Genomic DNA, 21,809 nt, shown 5'->3' on the forward strand with positions numbered 1-21,809 from the left:
AGGGGTTGCCATGACAACTCATCAGGATGTTGCTTTGTGATCTTTTGGATTAGGCTCTGGCCCAGGGTCACTGGGTTGGAATTGGAGAATGGTTTGGTAACAGAATGTGAATGTTGTACCTTTACTCAGTGGCATTTGAATTTGCAGTTTGGTCATGTTGCTAAGGTCAAATAGAAATGACATTGAGGGAATATTTAAATTCCTGCAGAACCTAGGCAAGGTCACATTTGTCAGCAAAAATACTCAGATGGAATAGTCTGAGACTTAGCAACTGAAAGACAGGATTTCCTGTCCTTGGTAGATAGATTAAAAGTATGCACATATCCATTTATATATGCCTATCCCTGAACAGTTATATGTAATGAAAATTTGGGAAATTAAACCCTTTTTATAATTGTCTTCTGTTATAAAATTGGAACTGAACATCCCTAAGAAAACAGTTTGGCTACAAACAAACCACAGCTGCTTTCTAGTGCTCTGTGTCCTCCCTTTCAGTTGGAAATGGCCTGCAGGGTGTGGAATTTGGACCAGGGAAGGGAATTCGGCAGAGAGAGGAAGGAGGCAATTGGGAAACAGGGTACCACATTGGCCTTGACCACAAGGACAGCATCTTCCACATGATAATGCACCTCTCAGGCATGCTTCTCACCAGGGATGATCAATGGAAGCAACCTGGAAACTAAAGAGCTCTGTTCCTAAGTCTGATCCCAGTTCTGCCACTCACACTGTGATCTTGAGCAAAACACATTTCAACTCTGGGTTCCCCTAGGAAATGAGGGGGCTGAGTTTCCTCTGGCTGTCAAGTTCTGCTATTTATCATCATGTGGGGGCAGAGCCTGGTCTCCACATAGCTTTTCTTTGCCATTAAGCCCACATTCCCATCATAACTTTGCAGTAGAAGTACCGTTCATGGTTAGTGGGACCTCTTAATAATTAAAAGAAAGAGAAAAAGGATTTCTTCCTATCCCCGTACCTTTTAAAGTTGTGGTTTTCTGAAGCAAAGGCTGCCATGCAGTGAGGAAAGGATGAAATTCCAGACAGAAGACAGTCAGTTGCAGTAAGTTGTCGTACTACCAGTACTGTCAGCATCAGCTCAGCTTATATTTATTGAGTATTTTCTATATGAAGACAGTGCTAAGCCCTTTATATACATCAAACTGTTTAATCCTTAGGACATATTCACATGTACACATGTATAGGTACGATGCATGTGATTAAAATTGAGCATTTGCTATGTACCAGGTGTTATGCCAAATCCGTACAATAATCCGCTGAGGTCAATAAATGGATCAGCCAGTGAAGCCTCACAACAAAGGAGGTGTTATCAGTTATCTCCGTTTTTACAAATAAGGAAACTGAGCCATAGCTAACTAGTGGAGCAAGGATTTGAACCCACATAGTATGGCCTCAGCACTCTCTCTGCCTGTGGTTCTCCTCACTCATATAACATAACCACACATGGGGAACTTTAGAAATACAAGAATCTTGGGGCCCCGTTCTGGATCCGTCAGAATCTCGGGGATTGTGTCCCAGACCCAGGTTTGCTAATATGTAGCCAGGGCTGGGAACCACTGCCTCAGATGGAATACCAGGGTTATGTTGTTGGAGAGTTGCTTGTAGCCCTACAGCCAGCAGATGACTGACCTAGGACTTGCATCCAGGCTGTAGGCTCTCAAGTTGAATATCTTGATGGCACAATGGGCAACAATTCAGTTGTTGTTATCTGGGCTCATATCTACCACCATGCCTACTTTCTCTCTCCTAGTCTACATCCCAAAGCCACAAGTTAATTTAGGGCCATTTAAAGACTGTAGGCTACACCAATTATGTGAATCAGAGCACAAACTTCTTGTTGCAGCCAAACTAGTGATTTCCTACTTAAAAGTTTCAGAGGTAACCTTTGCTTTTACCTGTCACCAACTTAAATGTAAGTTATTGTGCTCTTTCCTCATTGAGCAAAATCTTGTACTGACAGAGTCTAGGACAGTGGTTCTAAAACTTTGATGCACATTAGAATCTCCTGGGGATCTTTAAGAGCTACAGATGCCTGGCTTCCACTCCAGACATTTTTTTTTTCTTTTTTTATTTGAGACGAAGTCTCTCTTTGTAGCCCAGGCTGGAGTGCAGTGGCATGATCTCTGCTCACCGCAACCTCCGCCTCCCAAGTTCAAGCAATTCTCTGGCCTCAGCCTCCAGAGTAGCTAGGATTACAGGCGTGCACCACTGCACCCGGCTAATTTTTCGTAATTTTAGTAAAGACGGGGTTTCACCATGTTGGCCAGGCTGGTCTTGTACTCCTGACCTCAGGTAATCCGCCCACCTTGACCTCCCAAAGTGCTGGGATTACAGGCGTGAGCCACTGCCCGGTCTCTGATTTTATTAGTGTGGGATATGACCTCGACTATGGGAGTTTGTAAAGCTCTCCAGGTGATTCTGATGTGCTTCACAGTTTGAACAGTGGTTTAAGAACTTGGTCTGTGAGTTCACAGATGTGTTGACTTGAGAAGACTGTGGAATCACCTCATGGATAGAACTCACTTTTTAACTCTCTGACAGTGTCCTTGCATTTCAGCTGGCAGGAATAATTTGCGTTTAATTCCACCCATTTCACTACCTGACTTGGAATTGTACCTTACTGTCAAATGATGGTTTCTCCCCAGAGGTTGTTCTTATGCTTAGGCTCATGCAGTGATATTGGCAACATGTCTGTAAGATCCCTTTGTAAAGTTCTCGGTCTCATTTGACTCTCTTATTTCCACTATAGCATATTTTTTGTGTTATTTTACCTTTCAAAACTTTTTTTTTTTGAGACAGGGTCTTGCTGCCACCCAGGCTGGAGTGCAGTGGTGCCGTCTCGGCTCACTGCCCCCACCACCTCCTGGGTTCAAGCAGTTCTCCACCTCAGCCTCCAGAATAGCTGGGGTTACAGGTGTGTGCCACCAAGCCCAGCTAATTTTTGTAATTTTAGTAGAGACAAAGTTTCTTTTCACTGTGTTGCCCAGGTTGGTCTCGAACTCCTGGTCTCAAGCAATCGCCTGCATTGACCTCCCAAAAAGTGCTGGGATTACAGGCGTGAGCCACCACGCCCTGCCTAAAAATGTTTTTATGATTTTAATACATGTTGCTTTTTTTCTTCCAAGAGCAAAATAAACACCTCTTCCATGTAATGCCTTGTAATAATAACCCACCTATGGTTCTTTTCCCAAAATGGCTGACCATCAGACTCACTGTTGGGAGACAGCAGCTGACATGTCTGTAGTGTTTAACAGCTGATAACGTCCCACAGATAGTTAGTGATATGGTGGAAAGTTGGAGATTATGTAAAGAAGAATTGACTCAGACTTTATCCTCAGAGATTTTAGTAAAGTCAGATTAACATAATCAACTGGAAAATATAGATGTATTATAAAAGTATATTAAAGCAGAAGTGTAAATTTGTTGGCAAGTTTGCAAATGTACTGGATTAATCTAGAAATCATTTTTGCAGTAAGTCTTAAATAGATTTTTAAATGGAGAGAGATGTTATTTTGTGGATAAAAAGAGACAGGTAATTTACAAGTGGAACAATTCTTGATAAAGGCCGGGAATGGCAAATGGAGTATTGCAGGCCACTAGGCCAGCTAGCTAGGCTGGTATGAAAAGTATAAAACTGGGTATAGCAGATAATGAGGAAGGATTGCTGAGGTGGATAGAGCTAGCTATTGCGTGAGATTTGATAGCAAGAATACTTTGGAAGAGTTCTTTTTGTTTTTTGTTTTTTGTTTTTTTAAAGAGAAAAAGATATTATCAGGAGTTTCTGTTTTCCTTTGTGTGGTTGTTGAGTCTAGTTGATTTCTAGTCTGTAATTTTGTTGGTATTTCAGATCACCAAACAAGGCTGGTTAGATGGGTTGGTTATGCTTCTCTTGAGGGTAAAGCTTTTGAAATTAACTCTGCTTCTTTAGGTTTAAAAATTTCTAATTCTGTCTTGTCTACATCTTGCTGCTGTAATCCCCAAGAAAAGAAAAAGGGGTTAGGACGCCTCTCTTTTGAAATGGAGGGGTCAGAGTAGGCAGGGGGCAGTCACTGTTGTTTCTCTTTGTTCAGGAATTAGAACATGTGAGCAAGTGGTTCCACCCCTCATTTTGTGAGCTGTTTTCCTCTGATATTTCCTAATTTTTCCCATGACGTTTCAGCCTGTTTCTTCACAAGATTGTAAGGCCTGAAAGACCCCATTGTTTGACAGGAGTGCAGGCTTGTGCACATTTGCTGATCTGGCTGCCCGGGGTCTGAGTGTGGGTGGTACACTGCCGAGGGATCGTGCAGATGGGAGAATGCGTGGAGCAGACTCCTGGTAGTTTAAACACTTTCTGTATGTTAGGAGTTCATAGCATGTCTTTTTGCAGACAGAAGATGCTGCATTTTAAAAACGTTCACAAACTGAAATCTCATTGACAGAAATAGGGACATTCCATTAGGCTAAGAAAAGTTTCTTAATGGCAAATCAAATGGATGAAGGGCTTATTCAGACTTCACTTCATCTTCAGATAGATTCACTTTTGTTCTTGCAATTCACGCACATTCTTTGATGGCCTGTCTTGGATTTATGCGAGCCTTTGGAGCAGCAACCTCACATACGATGCATGGCAAATCCTAGTCAATGCATACTTTTTCAGAGTGCAAGATGTTAATTATAGTAAGAGAAGGGAAATTCAGTAACAGAGGAATCCCAACTAAAGTTAAATACATGTTTTTGAATAAAGGAAGCTGAAGTTTAATATTAATGGGGTTTTCTCTAAATGAAGTTAATATATTATTGTTGTATTAACTTTTCAGGAGTTTGAGGCTGCAATGAGCTGTGATCGCACCATTGTCCTCCAGCCTGGATGACAGAGTGAGACCCTGTCTCTTAAAAAAAAAAAGAAATTCTAAGGACTTGGGCTCTGTATTTGAGTAACAGTAATAGAGCAATAGAAGTCATTGCATTTATATAGACTTATAAAATAGCATTCACATTTCCAATCAGATTCACAAAATTCTCCCTTATTTTTAAATGTTCTCAGTGGTAGCAGTGACGCTGGGACTAGAGTCAGTATTGTGAGTCGTTTATGCACATCTCTTCACAACTCCATGTTCAGTGAGTCATGCTGGCGGCTTGAAATCAGCCATGGTGGGAGAGTTTACACCATGGAAATCAACAGACACTACAAATTGGTGCTCCTCACCCTCAGAGCCTGTTTTTAAACATTTAGCAGCATACCACTGCCCAAAATGGAGTTGAACAGTCAGGGAGTCTCCTTTTGAGGCAAGTCATATAGTGCTTCCACTCAACCAAACAGCCAACATGAATGTTTTGAAATGTAGGCTGTGTGGCTCCTGAAGAAAAGTAGCTCCCCATTTTTCTCTTGGAGCCAAAGCCTTACTGTGATCATAAAGCTATTCACGCTGTGGCCACCACCGTCCTCCTGATTGTCACCTCCAGATGCCTGGTTTCACCCGTTTCTGTAGAATGTCCTAGACCCACTCCTATTTTAGGGCCTTTTCTCTAGGGCAGTGGTTCTCAAACTTTAGGGCACATCAGAATCACCTGGAGAGTTTGAAAAACAGACTGCTGGGTGCCACTCTGGCATTTCTGAGCTAGTGACAAGTTTCAGGGTAATGCTGGTGGCCTTAGGACCCTACTTGGAGAACCACTGCTTGAACTGATGGCCTCTTGGTTTACCTCTCCCCTCCTTCAGCTCTCTGATCCACTTTTACTTTCTCTCAATAAGGCCCACCCTGACTCTCCTGTGTAAAATTGCAGCCTTCCTCCTCCACCACAGTTACAATTCCTGACTCCAATTTTTATTTATTTATTTTAAGTTCCGGGATACATGTGCAGGATGTGCAGGTTTGTTACATAGGTAAATGTGTGGCATGGTGATTTGCTGCACCTATCAGTCTATCACCTAGGTATTAAGCCCCACATGCATTAGCTATTTATCCTGATGCTCTCCCTCCCCAACCCCCTCTGACAGGCCCCAGTGTGTGGTGTTCCCCTTCCTGTGTCCCTGTGTTCTCAATATTCAGCTCCCACTTATAAGTGGGAACATGTGGTGTTTGCCTCACAATTTTTTTTCCTTGCACCTTTCACCTATTACCTTACAGCAAGTTTCTTATTTGTGATTATTGTCTGTCTCTCCCCACTAAACTCTAAATTCACAAAGATAGGGAATTTTGTCTGTTTTTTTTTTTTAAAGAAAAAAACAGGGTATCACTCCCATTGCCCAGGCTGGAGTGCAGTGGCATGATCACAGCTCACTGCAGCCTCGAACTCCTGAGGCTGGGCTTGGGTGATTCTCCCCCATCAGCCTCCCCAGTAGCTGGGACTACAGGTGTGCACCCCCATGCCCAGCTAATGTTTTGTATTTTTAGTAGAGATTGGGTTTTGCCATGTTGCCCAAGCTGGTCTTGAACTCCTGGTCTCAAGTGACCCACCTGCCTTGGCCTCCAAAAATGCTGGGATTACAGGTGTGAGCCAGCATGCCCAACCTTGGTTTTTTTTCTTTTTTTTTTTTTTTTTTTGTTTGTTTGCTTGTTTGTTTGTTTTCATGATGTATTTCAAGCCTCTAGAACAGTGCCTAGTGGCAGGTGCTCAATAAATTATTGAATGAATTAATGGATGAACAACATTGAGAAGTGAATGCTGTATTTCAAATTTTGGTCCCAGCCTTTTAAATTCTAACTCACCAGAGAATCTTAAAACACTTTCTGCAGTTGTGTTTCTCAGCTTCACTGCTCTTAGGATAATGAGGAATGGTTTCTGCCCTAGGCTGAAGTTTGGGAATGAACTTGATGATCCTTAAAATAGCAGGTGCACCAAATTGTTGTTCTTCCATTTACATTTTAACCTCAAAGTCCCTAAGCCAGTGATCTTCAAACTCTGGTCTGCAGAAGTTCCCCGGAGATACTTCAGAGGCTCTGCAAACATTTAATTTGCATTTCATTTTAATATATTTTAAACTATGTTTTATAACTATGATAAAAGAAAATGCACACAAATGTGTTACCAAATTTTAACACATTAGGGCCACCAGCACATTGAATTGGACTGCCACGTTAACCTTGAAATAATGTTTTCCACTATTTTGGCTTACATATTTGAACTTCTTATAAATAAATGAATCATTGATTAGGAAGTTCCATCCCAGTATTTTTCATATTCCAGCCTGATCATAAATTGAACAGGCAAATTCCTCTTGTCACACATATTCAGCACACTTGATGACATGCCAGGCAGCTGTTCAGAGCCTCTGTGGGATGTAGGCTTCTGTGTAGATTAATGGCTAGTTGTACAATAAGTGAACACCACACACAACACTTAGTGACGGATATTCTGTTAGATTGTCATGTCTACCCACTCTACATTTTGGATACTCTGACTTTTACCTTAAATAGTTGTCAGATTATCATTAGTGATTAAAATTTGAAATAAAAAAATCTTGACTACTGCATTTTCTCCAAGCTTTTAGATTAGGTTGAGGCATATTATTAGATTATCAAATGAAAAGCTAAAGAACTGTTATAATTTCCAATACAACTATGCCTTACAATTCAAATCTGCTCATTTCCAGAACTGAGATGCTGAAATTTCCCATTGTGAATTCCAGTGCATAGGAATTTGAACTTCTTATAGTCATGTCAGTTTTGTTTCTCAGTTTCAGATATTAAGTAGTAAGAGTAGCAAATAGCAAGAGATTTGTCTGAAAATTTGAGTTTTGAGAGCAGAGATTCAGATAGTGTTATCTGTATTATCTAGGAGTATCAGAATTTTCTTAATACAGTACAACTAAATACACAGAAGTAAATCATATTCTGGATCACTTTTAAAAATCAATTGAGGCTGAGCCTGGTGGCTCATACCTATAATCCCAGCATTTTGGGAGCCTGAGGCAAGTGGATTGCTTGAGTCCAGGTGTTCAAGACCATCCTGGGCAACATGGCAAAACCCCATCTCTACTAAAAAAAAAAAAATACAAAAAATTAGCTGGGTGTGGTGGTGTGCACCTGTAGTCCCAGCTACTTGGGAGGCTGAGGTGAGATAATCACCTGAGCCCAGGAGGTCAAGGCTGCAGTGAGCTAAGATCACACCACTGCACTCTAGCCTGGGTTACTGCAGTGAGACCCTCTCTCAAAAAAGTCAGCTGATACAGGCCTTACTATCTGAAAACCCCACTCCATCTCACAAGTGCCATTGAATACATTATATGAAACAATTCTAAGTTATACTTTATGGAACATTTTGTAGGCCTCTTTGCATATCTGTTTATTAATGTACTTAATGCTCTGTGGTAATTTGTTTTGTCTCCTACACTATATTTGAGCTCTTTGAAAGTAAGAATTGCGTTGTGGCTTTGCTTCCCCAGTGCCCAGCATTGCCTAACATGTGGTGGGTACTCAGCACATGTTTATTAAGTGTTGGAAGTAAATGCTCGGTGCCACCAAGTGAAAATTAGCACCCAGGCAAAAGTTTTCTCAGCAAGGCGATTTACTTCTATAGAAGGGTGCTTCTCATGGATGGAGCAATGGCGAGAGGACACCGGACAAGGAAGGGGAAAGGGGTCTTATCCTTAACGCAGCTAGTCCCTACTGCTCTTTCTTTCTCCTATTGGCTAGAGTTGGACAGCACAGTCTAAGCTAATTCTGGTTGGCTATTTTAAAGAGATCAGGGGTGCGTGCTGGAGTGGCAGGTTGAATAGTTTCGGCAGGAAGGACTGTTACAGAGCAGGTGACAAAGGATGACTAAGGACAGTGCAGGTGACTAAGGACAGAGCAGGTGACTAAGGATGACTAAGGACAGAGCAGATGATGGAGGCCAGGAGGGGGTTGTTTACTGAAACTAGGGGCAAGGAGACATAAAGAATGAGGAAGTTTTAAACTTTAAAATGGAGAACAAAGAACAGAGGAACTGAACATACTGACATATTGGTTCTTTGAAGAGGAATTTACTATATCCTACATAAGTGACATTGCATTCTACTACAGAAGGAAGCAAGCTTGAAAGGAACAATGAAACTTCTTATTAAATACACAATCAGTGATCTTTCATTCTAAGCACAAATTTCAGCATGAAAAAAAATTTAATGGTTCTGTGAGTCCTTCACTTGATCCCTCACATACAGTCTTCTAAAGTTTTCTGAATTCCTTTTACAAGTATTTTCTGACTCTGACTCTTCCATGCCATCCTACTTGCCACTGCCCTTGTCTGAGCCTTGTTCTCTGTGTCCCTTGCATGGACTGTGGAAGGCACCTCAGAAGCCCTCTCTCAGACCCAATGTTTCTGCTTCTCCACATTGTTGCCATTTTCTCATGAAATAAAGCCAAGCATATCCTTCGGTCTGCACTGCCTGCAGAATAAGGGCTAAACCTGTGCTTTCCAGTATAATAGTCACTAGCCACAGGTGGCTATTGAGCTCTTAAAATGTGACTTGTCCAAATTGAGATGTGCCGTTAAATGTAAAATCCACACCCTGTTTCAAAGACTTAGTATGAACAAAATGTAAAATAGCTCATTAATTCTTTTTATATTGATAACATGTTAAAATAATACTTTTTCCAATAATATTAAGTAAATTTCTCCTTTTTCTTTTTACTTGTTTAATGTGGTTATTTAAAAAGTTTTAAATTACAGGTTTAGTTCACCTTGTGTTTTTGTTGGCCAGCACTGGTCTAAGCTATATCATGACATTTAGAGTTTCTTATAACCTGGACTCAGTTACCTCTTTGGCCTTATCTCCCAGACCTTCCTGTCCCTTGCAGAATTTCTCATAACCCCCAGACTCACCAACCCTGTTTATACTTCTGGGTTTTAATTTTTTTCACACTCAGTTTCTTCTTTCTGAAGTGTCCCTCCTTTTTTAGGTGTCAAAAATCCTGCTCACACTTTTAGGACCTGACTTAATTGTCCCTTGCTGGTGACATTATGCCCTATTTCCTCAAGCAGAATTAGCCACTCCCTCCCATGTAGTGTCTCTCAGCACCTCCATTATTGCGCTTGTCTTGCTGTTCTGCCATTAGGTGTCTTCTTAAGTAGACTCCTCAAGGGAGAGGCTGCAACTTATTTCTCTGATGACCGCAGGGCAGTACCTCGTGTATAGTAAGCACTTAATGGATGTTTATTACATTAACTTATGAACTAATTTTCATCCTGCTACATACACTGCTATTTTTATATACATCAGACCTTGATCATCTTAACCATTGGCCATGGAAAAAATTAGATGCTGAGGTGTATAGAACTGGACCTTTCAGCCTTAACCTCAATTTCAGGTTTTGTGTTACAATAAAATGGCTTTATTTTTCTTACTGGCTGGGTTATGATTTAAAAATTGTAACTTTGAACTTACAAAATCCATGAATATTGTACAGACTAAAAGGATAAAAGGGCAGTATAAATTACTGCTTTTTACCTATCTCGCTTATAGGGATTTCATATAAGATTTTGTTTGAAGATTTCACTTCAAAACAAGTTTGGAAAGCCACTGTTCTATTCCTAAATTTCATTTACATTTCTATACCAAGGGTTTCATTTTGGTTTTGATGAGATGGTTTCTACTGTCATGTTAGTTCACATAAGGCAAGACTTCTCAACTTTAGTTGCACAAAATTGGAAAACTTTTCAAAAATACTGATGTCCAGGCCTCCCCACTCAGGGATCCTTGTATAATTGAGCTGGAGGAAAAGGGCTCAGGCACCAGTGTTTATGAAAAGCACAAATATCTGTAATAAAATGATTCTGCAGTGCTTAGAAAACCAGGTAGTTAACTGTGAAAATACTGAAGTTTTAAATTGCTAATTTTTCTTTCTTTTTATTAACTATATTGTCATTGTGTTTCTGGGAGTAAAGCTAATGCACTTTAAAGTTTGTATTATGGTTTTGAGACCTCAAACAGCATTTAATAGATGCCATCGTCTGTGAACAATTTTCCTAAGGCTTCTGAAATTAAAAATTCCCTTTTCTGTCACTCTCTAAAAATCTACATGCAGCAGAATTTTGATGTCCCTTATTGATAGAAATAGCTAACACAACACCTATTTCAGATCATGGAAATGAGGACTGACAAGGGCAGTGGGTTTAAGAAGTTTACACAGGTAGTGGCCTTCCTGGCACCCTTGTTAGCCTGAATAAACAGTCCTCCCCTGACAAATCCTCTGTAGCTCTGCCACATTGATAAAATCTGACATTCTGGTTAATCACTTTTTAATGATATTCTTTCTTTTGTTCTTGGTATGTTAGAAACCAGCCCTTATTTTTTCAGTGTATGGGAAATAATTAACTTTAATTTCCTAATTCAGTAAAATGGGCTGATAATGCAGACCTTATTCTGAGGGGGACAGGAAGAAAAATGACCTAATTTCTATATATCAAATACATCTTCCTTCATACATTTAAAAATGTATAGAGTTATAAAGTACCTTAAATGCTGTAGAGGAGAAACTCTGGGGTAAATACTTTGAAAACATTGTGAAAAAATTCTATAAATTCTGATACCAGGTTCCATTTCATTGCTGTGTACTATTAAAAAGTGCAGATGTAAATAAGCATAAGTTTTGCAGGTTGTCAATTTGTTACACACGGCTGTATGTTCTTATTCTTCTAAAGTGTCATCTCTTTCAGTGTGGACTGTTTCGGGGGAAAAAAAAACTCAGAAAAATACACCCTTGGGATCAAATCCTTAGGGCAGAAAAAAGAATAGAAACCTGTAGTTAAGTTGGTTATTTGCAGTGGTGGTGTGTCATCCTGTGTGAGACTGACGTCAGGCAGATTGAATGCAGAGGCAAACTTCAGGAGCGTGTGTGTGTGTGGTGTGTGTGTGTGTGTGTGTGTGTGTGTGTTTTAAAGCCCCACTCCCAGAATATGAAGTGAGTATGAAGGGCACCACAGCAACCCTGGATCTCTCAAGAATGTACCTATTTTTAACATGCTGGATCGAGTGTCAGCACTCAGTAGGAGATGAGGAAGGGGTAGAGCCTGACTTGTACAGATTCCACGGATGGTAAATGGCCCTCTGGCGTGTTTACAATACAGCTGTGCATTCTTAATGGCTCTGCCGCTGCCATGTCAGGTAAAGTTTTCTTTGCACGTGATGAATGGCGGAGAATTCTTTAGCAGAGGGAACCAAAGGAGCTGGGAGGAGGAAAGAGGAAGGGAAGAGCGGAAAAGAGAGAGAAAAAGAAACACACAGCTCCAGAGGGACATAGCCTGTGCTTTGCAGTTGCTTGTGTGGATAGAAACCAGATGGTAAGCTGGAACACCCGCTTGGCTATCTGAGGAGCCAAACATATGGTTAATGGTCGGGAGAAATAGCTTTCAGAGCCAGGGCTTTGCTGACTGCTTCATATTACAGATTGTTACAGTGTGTCATTACATTGCCAACCTAAGTGCTTAATACCCACTGCGGGCGCTGGGCATACACTTACAAGAAGGACTTTTAGCTCTTTGCTGGCTCTAAACAGAGAAGTGACATCATAGAGAGGCTGAAAATGTCTGGTGTTGGAGGTGGGGAGAAGGATAATTTTGTAGTGGAAACAACAAATTTTTTTCTTTTTTTACAAGTCTTCACTCCACTGAAGTCTACTGTTTTCTGAGAACCTTTTAATACTAGACTGGTTCTCTCACTCTCTCAGTCTCTCTCGCGTGCGCTTTCACTCTCTGTGTGACACACACACACACACACACACACACACACACACACACACACACACACGGAAGGGAAACCGAAATTCACAGCCCAGGCCATGTCCTCCAACTCCAGTGGATTTGACAGGCCCCGTTCACCTGGAAGCCACATCACTGCACTCAGAGGCCCTGCATTTGAAGTTTCTGTTTGGGGAGCTTTGGGCAACAGCAGGCCTGTGTTATCTAAGGAACTGCTGAGCCCATTCATCTGCTTTTCACGGCCCGCTTCCTTTTATTTTTAGCCAAATCCGTCAGGCCTGACAGGCGGGTAATTCGAGCCAGAGAAAGGGCAGAGCTCCAGGTCCTTTCCACAAAGCAATTCTTCTCCTCCCTCCTGGGAGGGCTCCAGACTTGGCCTGCTTCAGGCAGATGGATTTGTTGAGTCATGTGAGATCATTTACACAAAAACACAGTGAGGCAGTGGAAATTAAAAAAAAAAAAAAAAAGAAAAGAAAGAAAAGAAAAAGAGGAGGGTGGGGGAAGAGGAAAGAGGGGAAGCCAGGGGAATGCGTGCTGCCCTGCTGCTGAGGAGCATAGGAATTTTGCAGTGAGGCAGCTAGACTGAGGAATGCCTAGAGTCATTTGTGTATAAGGTAATGTCTAGTTTACAGAGTGGGGCGGGCCAGGCGAGGACGGCGCCTCCAGCAGCTTGCCTCTGTTTAAAAGAAGAAGGAGGTGTTGGGAAACTTTTTAAAAAAATTTTTAGAGCAACACCCACCAAACAAAGACCACACTGTTGACAGCGTTGGGTTCCAGTAGCGGTAAACTACCAAGGGGCTGGTTTACAGAAAATGAGTTTGCTCTGTGATGTCATACAAGTTTGCTTTGTCTTGACGCCAGCATGACACTGAGGCAGCAGGGGAGGGAGAACAGGAAAATTGGAACCGTGCTCTTGGTTAATGGTTTCCAGAGATTATTTAGCAGAACTTGAACAGAGGGAGGAAAATATTGTGGAGGATTGCTGCGAGGTGTACCATAATTGCGGTAGGTAAAACAAAGTCATTACTATGGTTTTCTTGCTCAAGAAGGATTGAGCAATGACTTCAAAATGCCAAGTAAGGTATTATTTTTCCCTACCACATTATTTATTTTCCTTTGGCTTCTGGGGCATTTTAAAAAAAGACCAACTCTTACATCATGGCAAACAGTATTAATGTTAGTGAATCAATTTTGTTTACTTGTTTATACCACAAGCCTTTAAAACATTCCATTAAAAAATTGTCTCCCGCTCATTCATGAAATTCTTTTTTTCCTTCAAATTTGTTTCCATGCATTAGCTTTGTTTGGATGGGGATTTTTTTTTTTTCCTTTTTGGCTGGAGTAAAAGAATGCATAAAAGAATAATGAGTAGGTCATCTAAATGTACATTCTTACAACAAATGTAATGAAAATATGCCATGTGGATGAGAGGGAATATTTGAAAACAGCAAGAAAAACAGAAATGGGGAGCATTTCAAAATAGTCACCTTGATTATTTTCATTATGATGCATTTCTGCAATTCTGCATTTATTTAGAACCCTATTGTGCAGCTGTTTCTTTTAGCCACCCTAGAATGTAGGTCAACATCAACATGGTTCCTCATATTTTGTTGGTATTTTAAAAGTTGAAACATTTTGCAACTTTTTCCAGACCTATATATACTTAGGTTATTTAGACAGTTTTAGTGACCATAGAACTTCACATGTAAACTCCTTCTGTTAATAGCTACCACTGAATTTTGATAGTTGGCACTCAGATCACACCTTGACCTGGAGTAAACAAGGCACTGGTGATGTTGATGATAACACAGTCCAACATTGAATCTGTTCCACTTCTTCCCAGGCAACTCTGATGATCTTACTCTGTGTAAGGTACAGCTTTTACTTTGCTCAAGGAGAGAACTGGTATATTTTTATGGTTGTTAATTGTTTACATTTTGGGGACCCCAAGTTGCATGATACCACATTATTATCATGTGATTATGAGTTGGCATGACTTTAAGTCTGCCTATATCCCTGAATGTTCCCTCCCCGTCAGGGTTTCCCAATCTCAGCACTATTGACGTTTTGGACCAGATAATTCTTGATTATGGTGTCTGTCCTGTACATGGTAGGATCTTCAGTAGCATCATTGGTCTCACCCACTAGATGCCAGTAGCACCCTCCCCCAGGTCATGACAACCAAAAATGTCTACAGCATTTCCAGATGTCCCCTGGGAGGCAAAACCACTCTGGTTCAGAACTTCTGCTCCTCTTTCTTACTCTGGTTTAGAAGCTCACTCTTTACATCATGAACTGACTGCTCAGTTACTTCTAAGATTGAATTAACAGATATGAAATAATGTTTTAAGTCAGAATTCCAAGTTAAGTAGAGTTTTTGAAGGTGCAGGCAAGAGTACTTTTGAGTATGGTTATGCAGAACAACCTCTCTCTTGGAATTCCGACCTTAGCAGGTGGATCCCCTCAAGACTCCCTTGTAGTGAGTTTCCCAGTGCTGTTTAAGAGGAAATGACTCCACCGTCTGAGCCAAGGAAAGTTGACATTAGCAGAAAGGGAACTTCCCCCTAGTCACCCGAGCACAGAGCCCAGGCCCCAGGCTTACCACCTGTATATCCAGCCCCAGAAAGAGGGCAAGGCAGCAGCCACAGTTCTTTCTTGGGAGCACAGCCGACCTCCTCCCCATCCCGGCGGCTGTGGTCTCAGAAGCTGAAACTCTCGTTAATAAGGAATGTGGAGCTTTCCACAGCTAAGGCAGGCATAAATTTCCTCTGTTTGTTTTGTGAGGACTAGTGTCAACTGCTGTAATGAGATCAGAGGAGACCCCAGGGTCAGCTGCTGGAGCCGCTTTCTGTGGCTGTTCTCTTGGCTGCTTGCTGTCGGAGAACACAGTGACTCCCTGCAGACATCCCTGATGTGGTAAGGTGGTTGTGCCCTTGTTGCATTTCTTGCCGTCTTTCTACTACTTCTCTCATTCTACTAAAACATCAGTGTACAGTCATCTGGTTCTAAATCATGGAAAAGTTAATGGAAGGCAGATTCCACAGAACTGAGGGCAGACTTAGTTGGGTGTGGAAAATGCAGCCTTGGGAAGGAAGGTGACCTGTTTCCTTGGGGTCACTGCCTGGACCTGCTGCTTCTGGCTTAGGGTAGGTTTCTCAAGGCCTGGGCTACCCCTAAGCTGTTTCTCCCCCCAGTGGCACTCTGTAATGAGGATGAGTTAGTGAAAGAGTCACAGCAATTAGCTTAGGCTACAAAGAACTTAATTCTAGTTGTAGCCTAAATGGCAGCTAGAATTGGCTACATATGGGACCTAAACTGGCAGAATTGCATTTAGGGAACCCAATTCTGGCAGAATGGTATACTGAGCTCATGTAGCCTGGCCTACTTCTGACCACCCACCCCAAAAAGTCCTAAGGTATATTGGTTAAAATAAACCAATATTGGTTAAATGTCTTCAAGTACATATGAGCTTTAAAGCAGGACAGGAAAATTCCTAGGTGCCAGAAGACATTGATGCCACTGGCCTTAGAGTGTTTCAGACCCAGCTATAGGCCCTAGACTCTAGGGGCTATGCTGGTTATACTCACACAAGAATTGCTTGTGAAATGGAGGCAAGAAGATTTTCCCCAGTCTCTCTGGGGCTTTAAGTCTGTGTGTTGGGGCACAGACCAGGGAGATGGAAACCCAGGATTACACTGTTTGAATAGCTCTGGGGTCCATAGTTATACTACTACCTGCATGGTATAACTTCAGCTGTTTTGTTAGACACTGGTTTGAGAGCATTGAAAGCCCTTAGGCCATAGTGGAGGCAAACACTAGATCCCTGTGGAGAGGCTTAACAACCTGGGACATGGTACTCCCTCACAAAGAACAAGCCGCACTCAGGAGATGCTGGTAATAAGAAGTACAGAATATGGCCAGATGCAGTGGCTCATGCCTATAATCCCAGCGATTTGGGAGGCCAACATAGGAGGATTACTTGAGCCCAGGAGTTTGAAACCAGCCTATGCAACATAGCAAAACTCCGTCTCTACAAAAAAAATACAAAAAATTCACTGGGCAGGGGTGATGCACACCTGTAGTACCAGCTACTTGGGAAGCTGAGGTGGGAGAATCATTGAGCCTGGGAGGCTGAGGCTGCAGTGAGCCAAGTTGGTGCCACTGCACTCCAGCCTGGACAACAGAGTGAGACCCTGTTTCAAAAACAAGGAACAGAATCTAAGCCCCAGAAAAGCAGAGGTTAACAGTGAACCTCTGAGATTGCTTTTCAGCAGAGCCCATCAGGCCAAATAGAGTTTTCTTCTGCAGATTAATGAACGTTTCTTCTCAAGAGGAACAAGGCATATAACCCATTCTGGCTTGCTAAGCAGTTTCAGTTGTAAGCACTGGCCCCAATTAAGGTGATGATCCTACTTATAGCTTGTCCCCAAGATCTTCTTGAGAATATTTTAGTTCCTTAATTGGAAACTTTTTATTGGAGAGATAGCTGGTCCCCTTAACGCTTCTTTAACAGTGCTCCCATTGCAGTGGGTCACTCTGAAATAACCCACCAGGCTGTTTGTTATTTCAGTTTCTCACCAAATCATGGGAAATATGTTTGCCTGAATTGTACAGCAAACCCTCCTTCCCCCCACCAGGGGAGAGGGAAGCTGAAATTATTTGGAGGGCTCTGGGATTCTTTCAGCATAAAATCAAAGAAACCCAGGTAAATAAGACATGGTTAGTAAACATTTGTTCTAGATGAATATAATTCAGCCTTCTCAATCCAAAGTGAACAAATGGATCAAGAGTCACCTGGAATAGCCACTATGTACTCTCCATGCAGTGGCGTGCACTATTGGCAAACATGAGTTGAGAATGCTAAACTTAATGCATGATTCCTTAATTTATTAATAAGACAATGAAATCTCTTGTGTTTAATTTTTTTCTTCTGAAGTACACAAAAAGCTGTTGCTAGTAGTATCCAAATAGTGCCTTGCTGACCTAAAAGTATGCCATGCTTCTTAAGAAAAAACTCTTCAGTATTTATTCTTAATTTGGCCTTCTATAAAGTTTAATTTCAAAATATTCTGACCAAGCGAGAAGTAGATATGGATATTGACATTAAAGCATCAGAAGAGGAGAGAATGAAAGGAAATAGGTTCAACTGGTGCCGGACTTACGGGAGATCTTCCCAAACATTATAATTTTGGCATATATTGAGTGCCTACTGTATGTAAGGCAGCAGGATAGGTGCTGGGTATTTGGGCACTAGTACAAAATAGACAAGATCTCTTCTCGTGAAATGCTCAGAACAATCCTCAAAATAATCTCAAGAGGTATAAAGAATTTCCTCCGGTTTTAAGGATAAAGGAACAGAGACTGAGAGCGAGCCAGTAAATTGCCAAAAATCACATTCCGAGAGGTGGAGTTGATATTCAGACTGACTTGGCCCCTATCTGTCTTTGCCCACTCTTCTCCCTGGCTTTCTGTGGGCAGTGAAGCCCTAACAGTACAACCCAGGGGGGCCAAAAGGCAGGTGGAGAGTTTTCTCCCCCAGAGGTTTAGGTTTACAGGAACAAAGAATCCGCTGAGCGACATAGAAGGTGTGCAGTAGAAGAGGCAAACTAGCCAACCAGACCCAACACCTACAAAATTTCCAAATTATTAGCATGAGTTTCCAACATTAAAACAGCAAATGATTTTATGCAGTCTCTCAACTCTGTTTCTTGAGTATCAGAAGCTCTTGGCACATGGGGCTGTTCCTGCTTTGCTGGGGCTAGAGCTAAGTGGCAGACTCCCCAGATGCCCCATTCCTCACTGTCTTCCCAGACCTGACCTTTCACTCATCTCATTCTTTCTTGACCCCTGCAGTCATCTGAATTTGTGACCCCTGGTTTAAATAGTCACTTAGGCAAGGGAAGTGGGCCAGGCCAAGTAACCTCTCGGGGGCACTCTGTGTTGTGCCTTTAAATTGAGATAGTCCTAAATCACTGGAGACTGTGATTTACATTTTACAGTGATAGCCCTGAATCTAAATATTAGATATCCTGACTTATGATTTGACCAAGTGCAAGAAACCCCTAGCCTGTGTGCCAGAAGCGGGTATATGAAAGTGATGGACACTCTACCACTTGTCACGCTTGGCCCTTTCCTGGCCTCTGTTTCTCCCCATCTGGCTCTCAGACCATTTGTGTGTGTGTGTTACCAGCAATGTGTCTCTCTTTTGTAATTTATAATCCTCTTGTTTCCTCCTCTTTATCACCATTTCCTATTGAACTACAACTCATATATTAGTTAAAATTTCAGAACATTCATTTTCAAATTACCTAACCTATCCTTGGTGAGGAAGGCTATTGATGATGCTTGATGGGAAGATGCTTTTGTCATTCTGGCTTAGAATGTCTGTTTTCCATGGTATGCTGTGAAGGCAGCACACGGGAGCAACGCAGAATGGCAAACGTCTAGTCTCTTGGGGGCAGAACCATGTTATAGTGTGTTTGCTGCCTCCATGTGGGGGTGGCAAGGGCACTGAAGTCATGGAGAACCACAGCCACACATCTGCTGTAATTTTGAGGATGGAGAGGGACCTGCAGGAATCTCCTTGGCAAGCTCCACCCTGTTCCTCTTGCCTCTTCTTTAGGTAGCAGGGAATGAACCAGCCAGTTGGAAAGAAGGTGTGCGTGCACTGGGGGAAGGGGGCAGGAGTCTAGCTTCTTTGCCTTTGGATCCTTTAATCCCGGCACCATGCCCCCTATTGTAGAAGGGAGGGATTAGCCTTTCTGTAATAAAAATGGCCTTATATTTTTTCAGTTGAAAGTCTCCAGTTGAAGATTGTCCAGACTTAACTTTAAAGCCATGTGAATTACTCCACCCCTTAAAATAGAGTAGAGGAGATTAGGGATATTGCTGTCACCTGTCCATCTGATTTCCCAAGTTTCTATGTCCTAGATGCAAGAGCATTATTTTTCTAGACTTCAGAGCCTGTTCACCTTGATTACTTCATTATTCCTTCTCCAAAAGCTCTTGGGCCTGGCATAGGCCCTCATGCTCCAGCCCTCTGCCTAAGCTGCTGGGCATGGTGGTGGGAAGGGTAGGAAGAGTCCATCCCACAGACTGGCCTCATGGTGCACGATGTCTAAAAGCTAGTGAGACCTTTGACCCTGTGAAGAGTGACCTGCTCGTTCTTGTTGGCCTGTCTGTCTCCCACAGGAGTGCCTGAGCTCCCCTGCTTTGAGAGAGATTACAGAAGGCTTCTAGAATGGACATCATAGAAGGGGTTGGGAGTTGGAGTGGGGAGAAAAACCCAACTCACCATATTCTATTCAATATTGGCAGTATTAGTTGCATTTTCAAGGGCCAAGAGAACACACACACGTGCACGCGTGCACACACACACACACACACAGCCCTTGACACTTTCAAGCTTCTCTTTAAAGAGCATAGGGTTAAAGGTGACTTATGTTATTCTCAGCATACCTCTATACCACATTAACAGTGATCCAGGTAAAAATAGGATTCTCTCCATGGTAGATGGAGGTTGGGATGGTAAATAAATAGTGGTGAATCAGGTAGGCCTGGTGTTTCTCCAACTCCCATTTGCTGACACCTGAGACATGAGAGTATAACCCCAGAGAAGCCATAGGATGTGCAATTGTCACCAGGAGCCCGAATCTCTGGGTCCCTTCCATAGTGAGGACCTGGCTAGTGTGGGGCTCTTGGCCATGTTACCAAACCTAGAGTGTTTTTGTTTGCTTATCTGCCCTTTGTTTTTCTCCATTCTTTGTATCTTTCATCTTTTCTTGTTATTTCTCTCTTCTTCTTAGACTTACTTTGTCTCTGCCCTCCCCCCCCTTTTTTTTTTGTGAAACGGAGTCTCACTCTGTCACCCAGGCTGCAGTGCACTGGTGCAGTCTTGGCCCACTGTAGCCTCCGCCTCCTGGTTCAAGCTGTTCTCCTGCCTCAGCCTCCCAAGTAGCTGGGATTACAGGCCTGCACCACCACACCCAGCTAATTTTTGTATTTTTAGTTAGAGATGAGGTTTTTCCATGTTGGCCATACTGGTCTTATACTCCCGACCTCAAGTGATCCACCCATCTCAGCCTCCCAAAGTGCTGGGATTCTGTAATTCCGGCCCACTTTTCTTCTTACCCACGCTTCTACCCACCTGGAAAGACAAATTATATTTTATTAACCTTTTAGAAGTTTTAGAAGTCTAAGATTGACCATTGAACCAACTGTTAAGATCAGCTGAGTGGAAGTCACACAGGGGCTTATGGGATTAACTTTCTCAAGGCACCCTTTAAAGACATCTGTAGTTTCCTTTTGTTCAGTGCTAGAGGAATCCAGCTTTTAAAAAAATGAAAAGAAACACTGAACAATAAACTAAAAAAGAAAACATTCTTGATTCCACCACAGTAACTCAGGTATCTTTTTCCCTAATGCTTTATATTTAAGATGCAGTCTCCTTTTTTAAGCTGTAGATTTCGCTAAGCTTCTTCATAAACTGAATTGGCTGCAAAACAACAAGGTTCTCTCGATTTCAAAGGAGATGGAAAGTACTTGATAGAACAAGGCCAGTCTTTTTGGTTGCTGTCCAGAAGTGAACTGACCCAGTTTCTAAAATTGTCGTCTGTTCTCTGAGGCGTTTTCTGTTAAATGGTGGTCTTGGTCTGTGCGTGTGTGTGTATGTGTGTTGTTTTGGGGTGTGTGTTGTGTTTATTTTTTATTTGTGGTCTTTCACATGCTTTAATTCCATAGTGTCTTGAAATGAAGTCACTTCTAGTCCAGGGTCTATTGCTTATTTCAGCAAGAACCAAGAAAAATTCTTTTACCTCTCTGTGTCTGGTTTCCAAATTAGGAAAACTACCACCCAGATTGGTATTAGTATATTAAATGAGAGTATTAATATATAAAAGTGCATTGTACAGTTTGGGGTACTATACAGTTGTATGATATTCTTAATATTTTTAAAAAGATTTACAATCCTGGCATTTAGAGATTTTCCTTTTTAAAAGAACTCCAAAGACAACTGCAACAATTACTAACATTGTTTTTAAGACCCCACACTTAAAAGTCTGTATCATCCTAGGCCCTGTGAGTGATAGCAAAGAAAAAACTCTTGTAACATTTGTTTTAAAACGTTCTATGTGACT

General features: G+C 41.9%; 1 protein-coding gene across 13 annotated transcripts in view; it reads left to right on the forward strand.

The window, feature by feature from the left end:
• The window catches only part of BACH2 (BTB domain and CNC homolog 2), a 367,290-nt gene that overhangs the window by 65,855 nt on the left and 279,626 nt on the right, over nt 1–21,809 (forward strand). For 2 of the 13 annotated variants that reach the window (XM_077999655.1, XM_015136934.3), the window contains exon 1: nt 11,870–12,082. The exons of 9 other annotated variants lie outside the window; for them this stretch is intronic. Coding sequence is in view for 1 of the 4 variants with exons in the window: in XM_077999651.1 (XP_077855777.1) it covers nt 12,076–12,082 (7 nt within the window). In the remaining 3 variants the exon portion in view is untranslated. Of the gene's footprint in view, nt 1–11,869; nt 12,083–21,809 lie in introns of those variants that run through there. 2 more of the 13 variants (XM_077999651.1, XM_077999653.1) reach the window with 2 other exon arrangements.

This window comes from Macaca mulatta, chromosome 4, assembly GCF_049350105.2.
Source record: "Macaca mulatta isolate MMU2019108-1 chromosome 4, T2T-MMU8v2.0, whole genome shotgun sequence".
NCBI classification, from domain to species: Eukaryota; Metazoa; Chordata; class Mammalia; order Primates; family Cercopithecidae; genus Macaca; species Macaca mulatta.